The sequence below is a fragment of the Oncorhynchus nerka genome, linkage group LG8 (genome assembly GCF_034236695.1).
Source record: "Oncorhynchus nerka isolate Pitt River linkage group LG8, Oner_Uvic_2.0, whole genome shotgun sequence".
Taxonomy (NCBI): Eukaryota; Metazoa; Chordata; class Actinopteri; order Salmoniformes; family Salmonidae; genus Oncorhynchus; species Oncorhynchus nerka.
The window spans coordinates 71,962,055-71,985,181 of NC_088403.1; the positions used below are offsets into that span (position 1 = coordinate 71,962,055).

Sequence of the window (23,127 nt, forward strand, 5' to 3'; positions counted from 1 at the left end):
TGAGGTCTACTACACCTGTTGTATTCAGCATTTCACTGTGAGGTCGACTACACCTGTTGTATTCAGCATTTCACTGAGGTCTACTACACCTGTTGTATTCAGCATTTCACTGTGAGGTCTACTATACCTGTTGTATTCAGCATTTCACTGTAAGGTCTACTACACCTGTTGTATTCAGCATTTCACTGTGAGGTCTACTACACCTGTTGTATTCAGCATTTCACTGTGAGGTCGACTACACCTGTTGTATTCAGCATTTCACTGAGGTCTACTACACCTGTTGTATTCAGCATTTCACTGTGAGGTCTACTATACCTGTTGTATTCAGCATTTCACTGTGAGGTCTACTACACCTGTTGTATTCAGCATTTCACTGTGAGGTCTACTACACCTGTTGTATTCAGCATTTCACTGTAAGGTCTACTACACCTGTTGTATTCAGCATTTCACTGTGAGGTCTACTATACCTGTTGTATTCAGCATTTCACTGAGGTCTACTACACCTGTTGTATTCAGCATTTCACTGTGAGGTCTACTATACCTGTTGTATTCAGCATTTCACTGTGAGGTCTACTACACCTGTTGTATTCAGCATTTCACTGTGAGGTCTACTACACCTGTTGTATTCAGCATTTCACTGTAAGGTCTACTACACCTGTTGTATTCAGCATTTCACTGTGAGGTCTACTATACCTGTTGTATTCAGCATTTCACTGTAAGGTCTACTACTACACCTGTTGTATTCAGCATTTCACTGTGAGGTCTACTACACCTGTTGTACTCAGCATTTCACTGTGAGGTCTACTACACCTGTTGTATTCAGCATTTCACTGTAAGGTCTACTACACCTGTTGTATTCAGCATTTCACTGTGAGGTCTACTACACCTGTTGTATTCAGCATTTCACTGTAAGGTCTACTACACCTGTTGTATTCAGCATTTCACTGTGAGGTCTACTACACCTGTTGTATTCAGCATTTCACTGTAAGGTGTACTACACCTGTTGTATTCAGCATTTCACTGTAAGGTCTACTACACCTGTTGTATTCAGCATTTCACTGTGAGGTCTACTACACCTGTTGTATTCAGCATTTCACTGTGAGGTCTACTACACCTGTTGTATTCAGCATTTCACTGTAAGGTCTACTACACCTGTTGTCTTCAGCATTTCACTGTGAGGTCTACTACACCTGTTGTATTCAGTATTTCACTGTAAGGTCTACTACACCTGTTGTATTCAGCATTTCACTGTAAGGTCTACTACACCTGTTGTCTTCAGCATTTCACTGTAAGGTCTACCTATACCTGTTGTATTCAGCATTTCACTGTAAGGTCTACTACTACACCTGTTGTATTCAGCATTTCACTGTGAGGTCTACTACACCTGTTGTACTCAGCATTTCACTGTGAGGTCTACTACACCTGTTGTATTCAGCATTTCACTGTAAGGTCTAGTACACCTGTTGTATTCAGCATTTCACTGTAAGGTCTACTACACCTGTTGTATTCAGCATTTCACTGTGAGGTCTACTACACCTGTTGTATTCAGCATTTCACTGTAAGGTCTACTACACCTGTTGTATTCAGCATTTCACTGTGAGGTCTACTACACCTGTTGTATTCAGCATTTCACTGTAAGGTGTACTACACCTGTTGTATTCAGCATTTCACTGTAAGGTCTACTACACCTGTTGTATTCAGCATTTCACTGTGAGGTCTACTACACCTGTTGTATTCAGCATTTCACTGTGAGGTCTACTACACCTGTTGTATTCAGCATTTCACTGTAAGGTCTACTACACCTGTTGTCTTCAGCATTTCACTGTGAGGTCTACTACACCTGTTGTATTCAGTATTTCACTGTAAGGTCTACTACACCTGTTGTATTCAGCATTTCACTGTAAGGTCTACTACACCTGTTGTCTTCAGCATTTCACTGTAAGGTCTACTACACCTGTTGTATTTTGCTCATGTGACAAAGACAATTTGATTTGATGGTTCTTTGAGAATATAGAGTCTTCGTATGAATCAAACACCCCCAGCAATGGCTCAACCCTTATCAACTACAACATTATTACAACATTTCTACAACTAGACAAAGTATCTCATCAGCCTCTTCTCTCTCTCCTCTCCAGGTGGAATGAGTGGCTGTCCTATGACATCTACATGACGGACCTCCCTCACTCCGCCAGACTCTGTCTCTCCATCTGCAGCGTCAAGGGACGCAAGGGAGCCAAAGAGGTAACTACCCCACCGCATATACTAACCTGTCTATGGTACTAGTACTAACATATACTAACCTGTCTATGGTACTAGTACTAACATATACTAACCTGTCTATGGTACTAGTACTAACATATACTAACATATACTAACCTGTCTATGGTACTAGTACTAATATATACTAACATGTCTATGGTACTAGTACTAACATATACTAACCTGTCTATGGTACTAGTACTAACATATACTAACATATACTAACCTGTCTATGGTACTAGTACTAACATATACTAACCTGTCTATGGTACTAGTACTAACATATACTAACCTGTCTATGGTACTAGTACTAATATATACTAACCTGTCTATGGTACTAGTACTAACATATACTAACCTGTCTATGGTACTAGTACTAATATATACTAACCTGTCTGTGGTACTAGTACTAACATATACTAACATATACTAACCTGTCTATGGTACTAGTACTAACATATACTAACCTGTCTATGGTACTAGTACTAATATATACTAACCTGTCTATGGTACTAGTACTAACATATATTAACCTGTCTATGGTACTAGTACTAATATATACTAACCTGTCTGTGGTACTAGTACTAACATATACTAACATATACTAACCTGTCTATGGTACTAGTACTAACATATACTAACCTGTCTATGGTACTAGTACTAACATATACTAACCTGTCTATGGTACTAGTACTAACATATACTAACCTGTCTATGGTACTAGTACTAATATATACTAACCTGTCTATGGTACTAGTACTAACATATATTAACCTGTCTATGGTACTAGTACTAACATATACTAACCTGTCTATGTTGTGTGTCTGTTTACTAGCACTGTACGTTCACTTGATCACATATCAACCTGTGTATGGTGTGTGTGTGTTTGTGTCTGTGTGTGCGTGCGTGCGCACGTGTGTGTGTGCGTGTGCGTGCGTGTGCGTGTGTGTGTGTGTGTGTGTGTGTGCGTAGGAGCACTGCCCGCTGGCGTGGGGCAACGTGAACTTGTTTGACTACAAAGACACGTTAGTGTGTGGAAAAGTAGCGCTCAGCCTGTGGCCAGTTCCTCACGGTTTAGAGGACCTGCTCAATCCTATAGGAGTGGCTGGATCCAACCCTAACAAGGTAAGGAACAACTAGGCTTTATGGTCAACTCCTGTCTGTCTGGATTGGTTGAAGATATACTTTTTAGCATTTAAATGTTTTATTGGACAGAGGAGGAGACCATGGGAAAGATGGACACACAAGCAGTGGGCTGGATTTGAACCCTGAGCTCTTTGGGGTTTTGTCACCTGCTGATGTAAAAAACTGGCTTTGCAAAAGTTAATGAGATGTATTTCTGTTTAACCTCATATGATCTCTTCTTCACCCTGTAGGAAACTCCATGTGTTGAACTAGAGTTCTCATGGTCTCTTCTTCACCCTGTAGGAAACTCCATGTGTTGAACTAGAGTTCTCATGGTCTCTTCTTCACCCTGTAGGAAACTCCATGTGTTGAACTAGAGTTCTCATGGTCTCTTCTTCACCCTGTCAGAGAACTGGGCTCAACTGTGTCTGACTGGTGAGAGAACTGGGCTAGAGTTCTACAACTCTGTCTAGGACTTCAGAGAACTGGGCTGTAGGACAACTCAGTGTGTTGAACTAGAGTTCTCATGGTCTCTACTGTCTACCTGGTCAGAGAACTGGGCTCAACTGTGTCTGAACTGGTCAGAGAACTTCAACTACTGTCTAGGTCTCTGGGCTTCAACTACTGTCTAGGACTGTAGGAAACTCTGGGCTACAACTGTGTCTGAACTAGAGTTCTCATGATCTCTTCTTCTGGTCAGAGAACTGGGCAACTACCTAGGACTGGTCAGAGAACTGGGCTACAACTACTGTCTAGGACTGGAACTACTGTCTAGGACTGGTCAGAGAACTGGGCTAACAACTACTGATGAAACTGGTCAGAGAACTTCTCAACTGATCTCTGGTCAGAGAACTGGGCTACAACTACTGTCTAGGACTGGTCAGAGAACTGGGCTCCTACTGTCTAGGACTGGTCAGAGAACTGGGCTAGAGTGGTCTCATACTGTCTAGTGGTCAGAGAACTGGGCAGTCTAGTGGTCCTGTTTCTAGGACTGGTCAGAGAACTGGGCTACAACTACTGCAGGATGGTCAGAGAACTGGGCTACAACTACTGTCAGGACTGGTCAGAGAACTGAACTGGGGTCAGAGAACTGGGCTACAACTACTGTCTAGGACTGGTCAGAGAACTGGGCTACAACTACTGTCTAGGACTGGTGAGAGAACTGGGCTACAACTACTGTCTAGGACTGGTCAGAGAACTGGGCTACAACTACTGTCTAGGACTGGTCAGAGAACTGAAACTGGGGTCAGAGAACTGGGCTACAACTACTGTCTAGGACTGGTCAGAGAACTGGGCTAAACTACTGTCTAGGACTGGTCAGAGAACTGGGCTAACTGGTCAGAGAACTGGGCTACAACTACTGTCTAGGACTGGTCAGAGAACTGGGCTACAACTACTGTCTAGGACTGGTCAGAGAACTGGGCTACAACTACTGTCTAGGACTGGTCAACTACTGAGAAGAGAACTGGGCTACAACTACTGGTCAGAGAACTGGGCTAGGGACTGGTCAGAGAACTGGGCTACAACTACTGTCTAGGACTGGTCAGAGAACTGGGCTACAACTACTGTCTAGGACTGGTCAGAGAACTGGGCTACAACTACTGTCTAGGACTGGTCAGAGAACTGGGCTACAACTACTGTCTAGGACTGGTCAGAGAACTGGGCTACAACTACTGTCTAGGACTGGTCAGAGAACTGGGCTACAACTACTGTCTAGGACTGGTCAGAGAACTGGGCTAACTACTGTCTAGGACTGGTGAGAGAACTGGGCTACAACTACTGTCTAGGACTGGTCAGAGAACTGGGCTACAACTACTGTCTAGGACTGGTCAGAGAACTGGGCTACAACTACTGTCTAGGACTGGTCAGAGAACTGGGCTGCAACTACTGTCTAGGACTGGTGAGAGAACTGGGCTACAACTACTGTCTAGGACTGGTGAGAGAACTGGGCTACAACTACTGTCTAGGACTGGTCAGAGAACTGGTCAACTACTGTCTAGACTGGTCAGAGAACTGGGCTACAACTACTGTCTAGGACTGGTCAGAGAACTGGGCTACAACTACTGTCTAGGACTGGTCAGAGAACTGGGCTACAACTAGGACTGGTCAGAGAACTGGGCTACAACTACTGTCTAGGACTGGTCAGAGAACTGGGCTACAACTAGGACTGGTCAGAGAACTGGGCTACAACTACTGGGACTGGTCAGAGAACTGGGCTACAACTACTGTCTAGGACTGGTCAGAGAACTGGGTCTAGGACTGGTCAGAGAACTGGGCTACAACTACTGTCTAGGACTGGTCAGAGAACTGGGCTACAACTACTGTCTAGGACTGGTCAGAGAACTGGGCTTACAACTACTGGTCAGAGAACTGTCTAGGACTGGTCAGAGAACTGGGCTACAACTACTGTCTAGGACTGGTCAGAGAACTGGGCTACAACTACTGTCTAGGACTGGTCAGAGAACTGGGCTACAACTACTGTCTAGGACTGGTCAGAGAACTGGCTACAACTACTGTCTAGGACTGGTCAGAGAACTGGGCTACAACTACTGTCTAGGACTGGTCAGAGAGAAACTACTGTCTAGGACTGGTCAGAGAACTGGGCTAAACTACTGTCTAGGACTGGTCAGAGAACTGGGCTACAACTACTGTCTAGGACTGGTCAGAGAACTGGGCTACAACTACTGTCTAGGACTGGTCAGAGAACTGGGCTACAACTACTGTCTAGGACTGGTCAGAGAACTGGGCTACAACTACTGTCTAGACTGGTCAGAGAACTGGGCTCAGAGAACTGGTCAGAGAACTGGGCAAACTACTGTCTAGGACTGGTCAGAGAACTGGGCTACAACTACTGTCTAGGACTGGTCAGAGAACTGGGCTACAACTACTGTCTAGACTGGTCAGAGAACTGGGCTACAACTACTGTCTAGGACTGGTCAGAGAACTGGGCTACAACTACTGTCTAGTGGTCAGAGAACTGGTCAACTACTGTCTAGGACTGGTCAGAGAACTGGGCTACAACTACTGTCTAGGACTGGTCAGAGAACTGGGCTACAACTACTGTCTAGGACTGGTCAGAGAACTGGCAGGACTACTGTCTAGGACTGGTCAGAGAACTACTGTCTAGGACTGGTCAGAGAACTGGGCTACAACTACTGTCTAGGGTCAGAGAACTGGTCAACTAGAACTGGTCAGAGAACTGGGCTACAACTACTGTCTAGGTCAGAGAACTGGTCAGAGAACTGGTCAGAGAACTACAACTACTGTCTAGGACTGGTCAGAGAACTGGGCTACAACTACTGTCTAGGACTGGTCAGAGAACTGGGCTACAACTACTGTCTAGGACTGGTCAGAGAACTGGGCTACAACTACTGTCTAGGACTGGTCAGAGAACTGGGCTACAACTACTGTCTAGGACTGGTCAGAGAACTGGGCTACAACTACTGTCTAGGACTGGTCAGAGAACTGGGCTACAACTACTGTCTAGGACTGGTCAGAGAACTGGGCTACAACTACTGTCTAGGACTGGTCAGAGAACTGGGCTACAACTACTGTCTAGGACTGGTCAGAGAACTGGGCTACAACTACTGTCTAGGACTGGTCAGAGAACTGGGCTACAACTACTGTCTAGGACTGGTCAGAGAACTGGGCTACAACTACTGTCTAGGACTGGTCAGAGAACTGGGCTACAACTACTGTCTAGGACTGGTCAGAGAACTGGGCTACAACTACTGTCTAGGACTGGTCAGAGAACTGGGCTACAACTACTGTCTAGGACTGGTCAGAGAACTGGGTTACAACTACTGAGTACTGGACAGAGAACTGGGCTACAACTACTGTCTAGGACTGGTGAGAGAACTGGGCTACAACTACTGTCTAGGACTGGTCAGAGAACTGGGCTACAACTACTGAACTGGTCAGAGAACTGGGCTACAACTACAGGACTGGTCAGAGAACTACAACTACTGTCTAGGACTGGTCAGAGAACTGGGCTACAACTACTGTCTAGGACTGGTCAGAGAACTGGGCTACAACTACTGTCTAGGACTGGTCAGAGAACTGGGCTACAACTACTGTCTAGGACTGGTCAGAGAACTGGGCTACAACTACTGTCTAGGACTGGTCAGAGAACTGGGCTACAACTACTGTCTAGGACTGGAACTCAACTACTGTCTAGGACTGAAGAACTGGGCTACAACTACTGTCTAGGACTGGTCAGAGAACTGGGCTACAACTACTGTCTAGGACTGGTCAGAGAACTGGGCTACAACTACTGTCTAGGACTGGTCAGAGAACTGGGCTACAACTACTGTCTAGGACTGGTCAGAGAACTGGGCTACAACTACTGTCTGGTCAGAGAACTGGGCTACAACTACTGTCTAGGACTGGTCAGAGAACTGGGCTACAACTGGTCAGAGAACTGTACTAGGACTGGTCAGAGAACTGAACTGGGCTAGAACTGGGCTAACTACTGTCTAGGACTGGTCAGAGAACTGGGCTCAACTACTGTCTAGGACTGGTCAGAGAACTGGGCTACAACTACTGTCTAGGACTGGTCAGAGAACTGGGCTACAACTACTGTCTAGGACTGGTCAGAGAACTGGGCTACAACTACTGTCTAGGACTGGTCAGAGAACTGGGCTACAACTACTGTCTAGGACTGGTCAGAGAACTGGGCTACAACTACTGTCTAGGACTGGTCAGAGAACTGGGCTACAACTACTGTCTAGGACTGGTCAGAGAACTGGGCTACAACTACTGTCTAGGACTGGTCAGAGAACTGGGCTACTGTCTAGGACTGGTCAGAGAACTGGGCTACTACTGTCTGGGCTAGGACTGTCTAGTCAGAGAACTGGGCTACAACTACTGAGACTGGTCAGAGAACTGGGCTACAACTACTGTCTAGGACTGGTCAGAGAACTGGGCTACAACTACTGTCTAGGACTGGTCAGAGAACTGGGCTACAACTACTGTCTAGGACTGGTCAGAGAACTGGGCTACAACTACTGTCTAGGACTGGTCAGAGAACTGGGCTACAACTACTGTCTAGGACTGGTCAGAGAACTGGGCTCAACTACTGTCTAGGACTGGTCAGAGAACTGGGCTACAACTACTGTCTAGGACTGGTCAGAGAACTGGGCTACAACTACTGTCTAGGACTGGTCAGAGAACTGGGCTACAACTACTGTCTAGGACTGGTCAGAGAACTGGGCTACAACTACTGTCTAGGACTGGTCAGAGAACTGGGCTACAACTACTGTCTAGGACTGGTCAGAGAACTGGGCTATAACTACTGTCTAGGACTGGTCAGAGAACTGGGCTACAACTACTGTCTAGGACTGGTCAGAGAACTGGGCTACAACTACTGTCTAGGACTGGTCAGAGAACTGGCTGCAACTACTGTCTAGGACTGGTCAGAGAACTGGGCTACAACTACTGTCTAGGACTGGTCAGAGAACTGGGCTACAACTACTGTCTAGGACTGGTCAGAGAACTGGCTGCAACTACTGTCTAGGACTGGTCAGAGAACTGGGCTACAACTACTGTCTAGGACTGGTCAGAGAACTGGGCTACAACTATGGTCTAGGACTGGTCAGAGAACTGGGCTACAACTACTGTCTAGGACTGGTCAGAGAACTGGGCTACAACTACTGTCTAGGACTGGTCAGAGAACTGGGCTACAACTACTGTCTAGGACTGGTCAGAGAACTGGGCTACAACTACTGTCTAGGACTGGTCAGAGAACTGGGCTACAACTACTGTCTAGGACTGGTCAGAGAACTGGGCTACAACTACTGTCTAGGACTGGTCAGAGAACTGGGCTACTGTCTAGGACTGGTCAGAGAACTGGGCTCAACTACTGGGACTGGTCAGAGAACTGGGCTACAACTACTGTCTAGGACTGGTCAGAGAACTGGGCTACAACTACTGTCTAGGACTGGTGAGAGAACTGGGCTACAACTACTGTCTAGGACTGGTCAGAGAACTGGGCTACAACTACTGTCTAGGACTGGTCAGAGAACTGGGCTACAACTACTGTCTAGGACTGGTCAGAGAACTGGGCTACAACTGGGCTACACTGTCTAGGACTGGTGAGAGAACTGGGCTACAACTACTGAGTACTGGACAGAGAACTGGGCTACAACTACTGTCTAGGACTGGTCAGAGAACTGGGCTACAACTACTGTCTAGGACTGGTCAGAGAACTGGGCTACAACTACTGTCTAGGACTGGTCAGAGAACTGGGCTACAACTACTGTCTAGGACTGGTCAGAGAACTGGGCTACAACTACTGTCTAGGACTGGTCAGAGAACTGGGCTAGTCTAGGACTGGTCAGAGAACTGGGCTACAACTACTGTCTAGGACTGGTCAGAGAACTGGGCTACAACTACTGTCTAGGACTGGTGAGAGAACTGGGCTACAACTACTGTCTGGTCAGAGAACTGGGCTGCAACTACTGTCTAGGACTGGTCAGAGAACTGGGCTACAACTACTGTCTAGGACTGGTCAGAGAACTGGGCTACAACTACTGTCTAGGACTGGTCAGAGAACTGGGCTACAACTACTGTCTAGGACTGGTCAGAGAACTGGGCTACAACTACTGTCTAGGACTGGTCAGAGAACTGGGCTACAACTACTGTCTAGGACTGGTCAGAGAACTGGGCTACAACTACTGTCTAGGAGGACTGGTCAGAGAACTGGGCTACAACTACTGTCTAGGACTGGTCAGAGAACTGGGCTACAACTACTGTCTAGGACTGGTCAGAGAACTGGGCTACAACTACTGTCTAGGACTGGTCAGAGAACTGGGCTACAACTACTGTCTAGGACTGGTCAGAGAACTGGGCTACAACTACTGTCTAGGACTGGTCAGAGAACTGGGCTACAACTACAACTACTGTCTAGGACTGGTCAGAGAACTGGGCTACAACTACTGGCTGGTCAGAGAACTGGGCTACAACTACTGTCTAGGACTGGTGAGAGAACTGGGCTACAACTACTGTCTAGGACTGGTCAGAGAACTGGGCTACAACTACTGTCTAGGACTGGTCAGAGAACTGGGCTACAACTACTGTCTAGGACTGGTCAGAGAACTGGGCTGCAACTACTGTCTAGGACTGGTCAGAGAACTGGGCTACAACTACTGTCTAGGACTGGTCAGAGAACTGGGCTACAACTATGGTCTAGGACTGGTCAGAGAACTGGGCTAAACTACTGTCTAGGACTGGTCAGAGAACTGGGCTACAACTACTGTCTAGGACTGGTCAGAGAACTGGGCTACAACTACTGTCTAGGACTGGTCTGGGTTAGGGACTGGTCAGAGAACTGGGCTACAACTACTGTCTAGGACTGGTCAGAGAACTGGGCTACAACTACTGTCTAGAACTGACTACTGTAGGACTGGTCAGAGAACTGGGCTACAACTACTGTCTAGGACTGGTCAGAGAACTGGTCAGGACTGGTCAGAGAACTGGGCTACAACTACTGTCTAGGACTGGTCAGAGAACTGGGCTACAACTACTGTCTAGGACTGGTCAGAGAACTGGGCTACAACTACTGTCTAGGACTGGTCAGAGAACTGGGCTACAACTACTGTCTAGGACTGGTCAGAGAACTGGGCTACAACTACTGTCTAGGACTGGTCAGAGAACTGGGCTACAACTACTGTCTAGGACTGGTCAGAGAACTGGGCTACAACTACTGTCTAGGACTGGTCAGAGAACTGGGCTACAACTACTGTCTAGGACTGGTCAGAGAACTGGGCTACAACTACTGTCTAGGACTGGTCAGAGAACTGGGCTAAACTGGGTCAGAGAACTGGGCTACAACTACTGTCTAGGACTGGTCAGAGAACTGGGCTACAACTACTGTCTAGGACTGGTCAGAGAACTGGGCTACAACTACTGTCTAGGACTGGTCAGAGAACTGGGCTACAACTACTGTCTAGGACTGGTCAGAGAACTGAACTGGGACTGGTCAGAGAACAACTACTGTCTAGGACTGGTCAGAGAACTGGGCTACAACTACTGTCTAGGACTGGTCAGAGAACTGGGCTACAACTACTGTCTAGGACTGGTCAGAGAACTGGGCTACAACTACTGTCTAGTGGTCAGAGAACTGGGCTAGACTGGTCAGAGAACTGGGCTACAACTACTGTCTAGGACTGGTCAGAGAACTGAAACTACTGTCTAGGACTGGTCAGAGAACTGGGCTACAACTACTGTCTGGTCAGGAACTGGTCAGAGAGAACTGGGCTACAACTACTGTGGGCTGGGCTACAACTAAGGACTGGTCAGAGAACTGGCTACAACTGTCTAGGACTGAGAACTGGGCTAGTCTAGACTGGTCAGAGAACTGGGCTACAACTACTGTCTAGGACTGGTCAGAGAACTGGCCACAACTACTGTCTAGGACTGGTCAGAGAACTGGGCTACAACTACTGTCTAGGACTGGTCAGAGAACTGAGTAGGACTGGTCAGAGAACTGGGCTCAACTAGTCTAGGACTGGTCAGAGAACTGGGCTACAACTACTGAGGACTGGTCAGAGAACTGCTGTCTAGGACTGGTCAGAGAACTGGGCTACTGGACTGGTCAGAGAACTGGCCACAACTGGGACAGAGAACTGGGCTACAACTACTGTCTAGGACTGGTCAGAGAACTGGGCTACAACTACTGGGACTGGTCAGAGAACTGGGCTACAACTACTGTCTAGGACAGAGAACTGGCTACAACTACTGTCTAGACTGGTCAGAGAACTGGGCTCAACTGAGGACTGGCCAGAGAACTGGGCTTTCTACTGTCTAGGACTGGTCAGAGAACTGGTCAACTAAGGACTGGTCAGGAACTGGGCTACAACTACTGTGGTCAGAGAACTGGGCTACAACTACTGTCTAGGACTGGTCAGAGAACTGGGCTACAACTACTGTCTAGGACTGGTCAGAGAACTGGGCTACAACTACTGTCTACTGGTCAGAGAACTGAAACTACTGTCTGGTCAGAGAACTGGGCTATTGAGGACAAGAACTAGAGGACTGGTCAGAGAACTGGGCTAAACTACAACTGGTCTGGGCTAACAACTACTCTCTAGGACTGGTCAGAGAACTGGGCTAACTACTGCAACTACTCCCTCTAGGACTGGTCAGAGAACTGGGCTACAACTACTGTCTAGGACTGGTCAGAGAACTGGGCCAACTACTGTCTAGGACTGGTCAGAGAACTGGGCTACAACTACTGTCTAGGACTGGTCAGAGAACTACTGTCCTGGTCAGAGAACTCCCTCCTGGTCAGAGAACTGGGCTCAACTACTGTCTAGGACTGGTCAGAGAACTGGGCTACAACTACTGTCTAACTACTGGACTCTCCAGTGAGTACTGGACTACTTCCCTTCTGGACTCAACTACTGTCAGGACTGGTCACTAGTCTAGGACTGGTGAGAGAGTGAGTACTGGACAGACCTCCAGTTCTCTGGTGATGATGGTCTTGTGATGCTGTGTGTTTCAGAGCAGCAGGCTGGCGTGTGACAGTAGTGTTTCAGCGGCGGATGGTGAGCAGCTCAGGTCTCTCTGTAGCAGAGACCCTCTCTATGAGCTGTCTGAACAGGAGAAGGACTTTCTCTGGAGACACAGGTAACTGCTGTAGGTGGAGTGTGTGTCTGTACCTTAGCCCAACTCTATACCGTTCTATTGGCAAGAAACTGAAATATTGAACCAAACTAGAATAGGTTTAGATAATACAAGCTGAACCGAATGCCCTCCCTCTCTCTCACCCTCCCTCTCTCTCACACTCTCCCTCCCTCCCTCTCTCTCACACTCTCCATCCCTCCTTCCCTTCCTCCCTCTCTATCACACTCTCCCTCCCTCCCTCTCTCTCACACTCTCCATCCCTCCTTCCCTTCCTCCCTCACTCTCACACTCTCCCTTCCTCCCTCTCTCACACTCTCCATCCCTCCTTCCCTTCCTCCCTCTCTCTCACACTCTCCCTCCCTCCCTCTCTCTCACACTCTCCATCCCTCCTTCCCTTCCTCCCTCTCTATCACACTCTCCCTCCCTCCCTCTCTCTCACACTCTCCATCCCTCCCTCCCTCTCTCACACTCTTCCTCCCTCCCTCTCTCACACCCTCCCTCCTTCCCTCCCTCTCTCACACCCTCCCTCCTTCCCTCGCTCTCTCCCTCCCCTCCATTTCTGTATCCCTCCCTCCCTCCCTCTTTCATCTTCTAGACATTACTGTGTGAACATTCCAGAGTCTCTTCCTAAGCTGCTGCTGTCAGTCAAATGGAACTCTAGAGATGAGTGGTCACAGGTATGGCTGTCTGTCAGTCTGTTTCTCCTCTAGAATACCTGTCTGTCGGTCTGTTTCTCCTCTAGAATACCTGTCTGTCAGTCTGTTTCTCCTCTAGAATACCTGTCTGTCTGTCGGTATGTTTCTCCTCTAGAATACCTGGCTGTCTGTCAGTCTGTTTCTCCTCTAGAATGCCTGTCTGTCAGTCTGTTTCTCCTCTAGAATACCTGGCTGTCGGTCGGTATGTTTCTCCTCTAGAATACCTGTCTGTCAGTCTGTTTCTCCTCTAGAATACCTGGCTGTCTGTCGGTCTGTTTCTCCTCTAGAATACCTGTCTGTCAGTCTGTTTCTCCAGTAGAATACCTGTCTGTCTGTCAGTCTGTTTCTCCATTAGAATACCTGTCTGTCTGTCGGTCTGTTTCTCCTCTAGAATACCTGTCTGTCTGTCAGTCTGTTTCTCCTCTAGAATACCTGTCTGTCTGTCAGTCTGTTTCTCCTCTAGAATACCTGTCTGTCTGTCAGTCTGTTTCTCCTCTAGAATACCTGTCTGTCGGTCTGTTTCTCCTCTAGAATACCTGTCTGTCAGTCTGTTTCTCCTCTAGAATACCTGTCTGTCTGTCGGTATGTTTCTCCTCTAGAATACCTGGCTGTCTGTCAGTCTGTTTCTCCTCTAGAATGCCTGTCTGTCAGTCTGTTTCTCCTCTAGAATACCTGGCTGTCTGTCGGTATGTTTCTCCTCTAGAATACCTGTCTGTCAGTCTGTTTCTCCTCTAGAATACCTGGCTGTTGGTCGGTCTGTTTCTCCTCTAGAATACCTGTCTGTCAGTCTGTTTCTCCACTAGAATACCTGTCTGTCTGTCAGTCTGTTTCTCCTCTAGAATACCTGTCTGTCAGTCTGTTTCTCCTCTAGAATACCTGTCTGTCTGTCGGTCTGTTTCTCCTCTAGAATACCTGTCTGTCAGTCTGTTTCTCCAGTAGAATACCTGTCTGTCTGTCAGTCTGTTTCTCCATTAGAATACCTGTCTGTCTGTCGGTATGTTTCTCCTCTAGAATACCTGGCTGTCTGTCAGTCTGTTTCTCCTCTAGAATACCTGTCTGTCAGTCTGTTTCTCCACTAGAATACCTGTCTGTCTGTCAGTCTGTTTCTCCTCTAGAATACCTGTCTGTCAGTCTGTTTCTCCTCTAGAATACCTGTCTGTCTGTCGGTCTGTTTCTCCTCTAGAATACCTGTCTGTCAGTCTGTTTCTCCAGTAGAATACCTGTCTGTCTGTCAGTCTGTTTCTCCATTAGAATACCTGTCTGTCTGTCGGTCTGTTTCTCCTCTAGAATACATGTCTGTTTGTCTGTTTCTCCTCTAGAATACCTGTCTGTCAGTCTGTTTCTCCACTAGAATACCTGTCTGTCAGTCTGTTTCTCCTCTAGAATACCTGTCTGTCAGTCTGTTTCTCCTCTAGAATACCTGGCTGTCTGTCGGTATGTTTCTCGTCTAGAATACCTGTCTGTCAGTCTGTTTCTCCTCTAGAATACCTGGCTGTCTGTCAGTCTGTTTCTCCACTAGAATACCTGTCTGTCTGTCAGTCTGTTTCTCCTCTAGAATACCTGTCTGTCTGTCAGTCTGTTTCTCCTCTAGAATACCTGTCTGTCTGTCTGTCTGTTTCTCCTCTAGAATACCTGTCTGTCTGTTTCTCCACTAGAATACCTGTCTGTCAGTCTGTTTCTCCACTAGAATACCTGTCTATTAGTCTGTTTCTCCTCTAGAATACCTGTCTGTCTGTCTGTTTCTCCTCTAGAATACCTGTCTGTCAGTCTGTTTCTCCTCTAGAATACCTGGCTGTCTGTCGGTCTGTTTCTCCTCTAGAATACCTGTCTGTCAGTCTGTTTCTCCACTAGAATACCTGGCTGTCTGTCAGTCTGTTTCTCCTCTAGAATACCTGTCTGTCACTCTGTTTCTCCTCTAGAATACCTGTCTGTCTGTCGGTCTGTTTCTCCTCTAGAATACCTGTCTGTCACTCTGTTTCTCATCTAGAATACTTGTCTGTCAGTATGTTTCTCCTCTAGAATACCTGTCTGTCAGTCTGTTTCTCCTCTAGAATACCTGTCTGTCTGTCGGTCTGTTTCTCCTCTAGAATACCTGTCTGTCTGTCAGTCTGTTTCTCCTCTAGAATACCTGGCTGTCTGTCGGTCTGTTTCTCCTCTAGAATACCTGTCTGTCTGTCGGTCTGTTTCTCCTCTAGAATACCTGTCTGTCTGTCAGTCTGTTTCTCCTCTAGAATACCTGGCTGTCTGTCTGTCTGTTTCTCCTCTAGAATACCTGTCTGTCTGTCAGTCTGTTTCTCCTCTAGAATACCTGGCTGTCTGTCGGTATGTTTCTCCTCTAGAATACCTGTCTGTCAGTCTGTTTCTCCTCTAGAATACCTGGCTGTCTGTCGGTATGTTTCTCTTCTAGAATACCTGTCTGTCAGTCTGTTTCTCCACTAGAATACCTGTCTGTCTGTCAGTCTGTTTCTCCTCTAGAATACCTGTCTGTCAGTCTGTTTCTCCTCTAGAATACCTGTCTGTCTGTCGGTCTGTTTCTCCTCTAGAATACCTGTCTGTCAGCCTGTTTGTCCTCTAGAATACCTGTCTGTCTGTCTGTTTGTCCTCTAGAATACCTGTCTGTCTGTCAGTCTGTTTCTCCTCTAGAATACCTGTCTGTCACTCTGTTTCTCCTCTAGAATACCTGTCTGTCACTCTGTTTCTCTTCTAGAATACCTGTCTGTCAGTCTGTTTCTCCTCTAGAATACCTGCCTGTCTGTCTGTTTCTCCTCTAGAATACCTGTCTGTCTGTTAGTCTGTTTCTCCACTAGAATACCTGGCTGTCTGTCAGTCTGTTTCTCCACTAGAATACCTGTCTGTCAGTCTGTTTCTCCTCTAGAATACCTGTCTGTCTGTCAGTCTGTTTCTCCACTAGAATACCTGTCTGTCTGTCAGTCTGTTTCTCCTCTAGAATACCTGTCTGTCTGTCGGTCTGTTTCTCCTCTAGAATACCTGTCTGTCTGTTTCTCCACTAGAATACCTGTCTGTCAGTCTGTTTCTTCACTAGAATACCTGTCTGTCTGTCTTTTTGTCCTCTAGAATACCTGTCTGTCTGTCAGTCTGTTTCTCCTCTAGAATACCTGGCTGTCTGTCGGTATGTTTCTCATCTAGAATACCTGTCTGTCAGTCTGTTTCTCCTCTAGAATACCTGGCTGTCTGTCGATATGTTTCCCCTCTAGAATACCTGTCTGTCAGTCTGTTTCACCTCTAGAATACCTGTCTGTCACTGTTTCTCCTCTAGAATACCTGTCTGTCACTCTGTTTCTCCTCTAGAATACCTGTCTGTCACTCTGTTTCTCTTCTAGAATACCTGTCTGTCAGTCTGTTTCTCCTCTAGAATACCTGCCTGTCTGTCTGTTTCTCCTCTAGAATACCTGTCTGTCTGTCAGTCTGTTTCTCCTCTAGAATACCTGTCTGTCTGTCAGTCTGTTTCTCCACTAGAATACCTGGCTGTCTGTCAGTCTGTTTCTCCACTAGAATACCTGTCTGTCAGTCTGTTTCTCCTCTAGAATACCTGTCTGTCAGTCTGTTTCTCCTCTAGAATACCTGGCTGTCAGTCGGTATGTTTCTCCTCTAGAATACCTGTCTGTCAGTCTGTTTCTCCCCTAGAATACCTGGCTGTCTGTCAGTCTGTTTCTCCTCTAGAATACCTGTCTGTCAGTCTGTTTCTCCACTAGAATACCTGTCTGTCTGTCAGTCTGTTTCTCCTCTAGAATACCTGTCTGTCTGTCGGTCTGTTTCTCCTCTAGAATACCTGTCTGTCTGTTTCTCCACTAGAATACCTGTCTGTCAGTCTGTTTCTCCACTAGAATACCTGTCTGTCTGTCTGTTTGTCCTCTAGAATACCTGTCTGTCTGTCAGTCTGTTTCTCCTCTAGAATACCTGTCTGTCAGCCTGTTTGTCCTCTAGAATACCTGTCTGTCTGTCTGTTTGTCCTCTAGAATACCTGTCTGTCTGTCAGTCTGTTTCTCCTCTAGAATACCTGTCTGTCACTCTGTTTCTCCTCTAGAATACCTGTCTGTCACTCTTTTTCTCTTCTAGAATACCTGTCTGTCAGTCTGTTTCTCCTCTAGAATACCTGCCTGTCTGTCTGTTTCTCCTCTAGAATACCTGTCTGTCTGTTAGTCTGTTTCTCCACTAGAATACCTGGCTGTCTGTCAGTCTGTTTCTCCACTAGAATACCTGTCTGTCAGTCTGTTTCTCCTCTAGAATACCTGTCTGTCTGTCAGTCTGTTTCTCCACTAGAATACCTGTCTGTCTGTCAGTCTGTTTCTCCTCTAGAATACCTGTCTGTCTGTCGGTCTGTTTCTCCTCTAGAATACCTGTCTGTCTGTTTCTCCACTAGAATACCTGTCTGTCAGTCTGTTTCTCCTCTAGAATACCTGTCTGTCTGTCAGTCTGTTTCTCCACTAGAATACCTGTCTGTCTGTCTTTTTGTCCTCTAGAATACCTGTCTGTCTGTCAGTCTGTTTCTCCTCTAGAATACCTGGCTGTCTGTCGGTATGTTTCTCATCTAGAATACCTGTCTGTCAGTCTGTTTCTCCTCTAGAATACCTGGCTGTCTGTCGATATGTTTCCCCTCTAGAATACCTGTCTGTCAGTCTGTTTCACCTCTAGAATACCTGTCTGTCACTGTTTCTCCTCTAGAATACCTGTCTGTCACTCTGTTTCTCCTCTAGAATACCTGTCTGTCACTCTGTTTCTCTTCTAGAATACCTGTCTGTCAGTCTGTTTCTCCTCTAGAATACCTGCCTGTCTGTCTGTTTCTCCTCTAGAATACCTGTCTGTCTGTCAGTCTGTTTCTCCTCTAGAATACCTGTCTGTCTGTCAGTCTGTTTCTCCACTAGAATACCTGGCTGTCTGTCAGTCTGTTTCTCCACTAGAATACCTGTCTGTCAGTCTGTTTCTCCTCTAGAATACCTGTCTGTCAGTCTGTTTCTCCTCTAGAATACCTGGCTGTCAGTCGGTATGTTTCTCCTCTAGAATACCTGTCTGTCAGTCTGTTTCTCCCCTAGAATACCTGGCTGTCTGTCAGTCTGTTTCTCCTCTAGAATACCTGTCTGTCAGTCTGTTTCTCCACTAGAATACCTGTCTGTCTGTCAGTCTGTTTCTCCTCTAGAATACCTGTCTGTCTGTCGGTCTGTTTCTCCTCTAGAATACCTGTCTGTCTGTTTCTCCACTAGAATACCTGTCTGTCAGTCTGTTTCTCCACTAGAATACCTGTCTGTCTGTCTGTTTGTCCTCTAGAATACCTGTCTGTCTGTCAGTCTGTTTCTCCTCTAGAATACCTGTCTGTCTGTTTCTCCACTAGAATACCTGTCTGTCAGTCTGTTTCTCCGCTAGAATACCTGTCTGTCAGTCTGTTTCTCCACTAGAAAACCTGTCTGTCAGTCTGTTTCTCCTCTAGAATACCTGGCTGTCTGTCGGTATGTTTCTCCTCTAGAATGGCTGTCTGTCGGTATGTTTCTCTTCTAGAATACCTGTCTGTTTGTCTGTTTCTCCTCTAGAATACCTGTCTGTCTGTCTGTTTCTCCTCTAGAATACCTGTCTGTCTGTCTGTTTCTCCTTTAGAATACCTGTCTGTCTCTCTGTTTCTCCGCTAGAATACCTGTCTGTCTGTCTGTCTGTTTCTCCTCTAGAATACCTGTCTGTCTGTTTTTCCGCTAGAATACCCGCCTGTCTGTCTGTTTCTCTTCTAGAATACCTGTCTGTCAGTCTGTTTCTCCACTAGAATACCTGGCTGTCTGTCAGTCTGTTTCTCCTCTAGAATACCTATCTGTCAGTCTGTTTCTCCACTAGAATACCTGTCTGTCTGTCAGTCTGTTTCTCCTCTAGAATACCTGTCTGTCTGTCGGTCTGTTTCTCCTCTAGAATACCTGTCTGTCTGTTTCTCCACTAGAATACCTGTCTGTCAGTCTGTTTCTCCACTAGAATACCTGTCTGTCTGTCTGTTTGTCCTCTAGAATACCTGTCTGTCTGTCAGTCTGTTTCTCCTCTAGAATACCTGTCTGTCTGTTTCTCCACTAGAATACCTGTCTGTCAGTCTGTTTCTCCGCTAGAATACCTGTCTGTCAGTCTGTTTCTCCACTAGAAAACCTGTCTGTCAGTCTGTTTCTCCTCTAGAATACCTGGCTGTCTGTCGGTATGTTTCTCCTCTAGAATGGCTGTCTGTCGGTCATGTTTCTCTTCTAGAATACCTGTCTGTTTGTCTGTTTCTCCTCTAGAATACCTGTCTGTCTGTCTGTTTCTCCTCTAGAATACCTGTCTGTCTGTCTGTTTCTCCTTTAGAATACCTGTCTGTCTCTCTGTTTCTCCGCTAGAATACCTGTCTGTCTGTCTGTCTGTTTCTCCTCTAGAATACCTGTCTGTCTGTTTTTCCGCTAGAATACCCGCCTGTCTGTCTGTTTCTCTTCTAGAATACCTGTCTGTCAGTCTGTTTCTCCACTAGAATACCTGGCTGTCTGTCAGTCTGTTTCTCCTCTAGAATACCTATCTGTCAGTCTGTTTCTCCTCTAGAATACCTGGCTGTCTGTCAGTCTGTTTCTCCATTAGAATACCTGTCTGTCACTCTGTTTCTCCTCTAGAATACCTGTCTGTCTGTCGGTCTGTTTCTCCTCTAGAATACCTGTCTGTCACTCTGTTTCTCATCTAGAATACTTGTCTGTCAGTATGTTTCTCCTCTAGAATACCTGTCTGTCAGTATGTTTCTCTTCTAGAATACCTGTCTGTCAGTCTGTTTCTCCTCTAGAATACCTGTCTGTCAGTCTGTTTCTCCTCTAGAATACCTGTCTGTCTGTCGGTCTGTTTCTCCTCTAGAATACCTGTCTGTCTGTCAGTCTGTTTCTCCTCTAGAATACCTGGCTGTCTGTCGGTCTGTTTCTCCTCTAGAATACCTGTCTGTCTGTCGGTCTGTTTCTCCTCTAGAATACCTGTCTGTCTGTCAGTCTGTTTCTCCTCTAGAATACCTGGCTGTCTGTCTGTCTGTTTCTCCTCTAGAATACCTGTCTGTCTGTCAGTCTGTTTCTCCTCTAGAATACCTGGCTGTCTGTCGGTATGTTTCTCCTCTAGAATACCTGTCTGTCAGTCTGTTTCTCCTCTAGAATACCTGGCTGTCTGTCGGTATGTTTCTCTTCTAGAATACCTGTCTGTCAGTCTGTTTCTCCACTAGAATACCTGTCTGTCTGTCAGTCTGTTTCTCCTCTAGAATACCTGTCTGTCAGTCTGTTTCTCCTCTAGAATACCTGTCTGTCTGTCGGTCTGTTTCTCCTCTAGAATACCTGTCTGTCAGCCTGTTTGTCCTCTAGAATACCTGTCTGTCTGTCTGTTTGTCCTCTAGAATACCTGTCTGTCTGTCAGTCTGTTTCTCCTCTAGAATACCTGTCTGTCACTCTGTTTCTCCTCTAGAATACCTGTCTGTCACTCTGTTTCTCTTCTAGAATACCTGTCTGTCAGTCTGTTTCTCCTCTAGAATACCTGCCTGTCTGTCTGTTTCTCCTCTAGAATACCTGTCTGTCTGTTAGTCTGTTTCTCCACTAGAATACCTGGCTGTCTGTCAGTCTGTTTCTCCACTAGAATACCTGTCTGTCAGTCTGTTTCTCCTCTAGAATACCTGTCTGTCAGTCTGTTTCTCCACTAGAATACCTGTCTGTCTGTCAGTCTGTTTCTCCTCTAGAATACCTGTCTGTCTGTCGGTCTGTTTCTCCTCTAGAATACCTGTCAGTCTGTTTCTCCACTAGAATACCTGTCTGTCTGTCTGTTTGTCCTCTAGAATACCTGTCTGTCTGTCAATCTGTTTCTCCTCTAGAATACCTGTCTGTCTGTTTCTCCACTAGAATACCTGTCTGTCAGTCTGTTTCTCCGCTAGAATACCTGTCTGTCAGTCTGTTTCTCCACTAGAAAACCTGTCTGTCAGTCTGTTTCTCCTCTAGAATACCTGGCTGTCTGTCGGTATGTTTCTCCTCTAGAATGGCTGTCTGTCGGTATGTTTCTCTTCTAGAATACCTGTCTGTTTGTCTGTTTCTCCTCTAGAATACCTGTCTGTCTGTCTGTTTCTCCTCTAGAATACCTGTCTGTCTGTCTGTTTCTCCTTTAGAATACCTGTCTGTCTCTCTGTTTCTCCGCTAGAATACCTGTCTGTCTGTCTGTCTGTTTCTCCTCTAGAATACCTGTCTGTCTGTTTTTCCGCTAGAATACCCGCCTGTCTGTCTGTTTCTCTTCTAGAATACCTGTCTGTCAGTCTGTTTCTCCACTAGAATACCTGGCTGTCTGTCAGTCTGTTTCTCCTCTAGAATACCTATCTGTCAGTCTGTTTCTCCACTAGAATACCTGTCTGTCTGTCAGTCTGTTTCTCCTCTAGAATACCTGTCTGTCTGTCGGTCTGTTTCTCCTCTAGAATACCTGTCTGTCTGTTTCTCCACTAGAATACCTGTCTGTCAGTCTGTTTCTCCACTAGAATACCTGTCTGTCTGTCTGTTTGTCCTCTAGAATACCTGTCTGTCTGTCAGTCTGTTTCTCCTCTAGAATACCTGTCTGTCTGTTTCTCCACTAGAATACCTGTCTGTCAGTCTGTTTCTCCGCTAGAATACCTGTCTGTCAGTCTGTTTCTCCACTAGAAAACCTGTCTGTCAGTCTGTTTCTCCTCTAGAATACCTGGCTGTCTGTCGGTATGTTTCTCCTCTAGAATGGCTGTCTGTCGGTATGTTTCTCTTCTAGAATACCTGTCTGTTTGTCTGTTTCTCCTCTAGAATACCTGTCTGTCTGTCTGTTTCTCCTCTAGAATACCTGTCTGTCTGTCTGTTTCTCCTTTAGAATACCTGTCTGTCTCTCTGTTTCTCCGCTAGAATACCTGTCTGTCTGTCTGTCTGTTTCTCCTCTAGAATACCTGTCTGTCTGTTTTTCCGCTAGAATACCCGCCTGTCTGTCTGTTTCTCTTCTAGAATACCTGTCTGTCAGTCTGTTTCTCCACTAGAATACCTGGCTGTCTGTCAGTCTGTTTCTCCTCTAGAATACCTATCTGTCAGTCTGTTTCTCCTCTAGAATACCTGGCTGTCTGTCAGTCTGTTTCTCCATTAGAATACCTGTCTGTCACTCTGTTTCTCCTCTAGAATACCTGTCTGTCTGTCGGTCTGTTTCTCCTCTAGAATACCTGTCTGTCACTCTGTTTCTCATCTAGAATACTTGTCTGTCAGTATGTTTCTCCTCTAGAATACCTGTCTGTCAGTATGTTTCTCTTCTAGAATACCTGTCTGTCAGTCTGTTTCTCCTCTAGAATACCTGTCTGTCAGTCTGTTTCTCCTCTAGAATACCTGTCTGTCTGTCGGTCTGTTTCTCCTCTAGAATACCTGTCTGTCTGTCAGTCTGTTTCTCCTCTAGAATACCTGGCTGTCTG

At 46.4% G+C, this 23,127-nt stretch overlaps 1 protein-coding gene across 1 annotated transcript in view; it reads left to right on the forward strand.

Moving 5' to 3' along the window:
* The window catches only part of zgc:158659 (uncharacterized protein LOC791141 homolog), a 158,972-nt gene that overhangs the window by 59,790 nt on the left and 76,055 nt on the right, over positions 1-23,127 (forward strand). The window contains exons 8-13 of the mRNA XM_065022049.1: positions 2,136-2,241; positions 3,232-3,384; positions 3,636-3,697; positions 7,712-7,772; positions 12,887-13,011; positions 13,604-13,685. Of these exons, the coding sequence (XP_064878121.1) occupies positions 2,136-2,241; positions 3,232-3,384; positions 3,636-3,697; positions 7,712-7,772; positions 12,887-13,011; positions 13,604-13,685 (589 nt within the window). The remainder of the gene's footprint in view (positions 1-2,135; positions 2,242-3,231; positions 3,385-3,635; positions 3,698-7,711; positions 7,773-12,886; positions 13,012-13,603; positions 13,686-23,127) is intronic.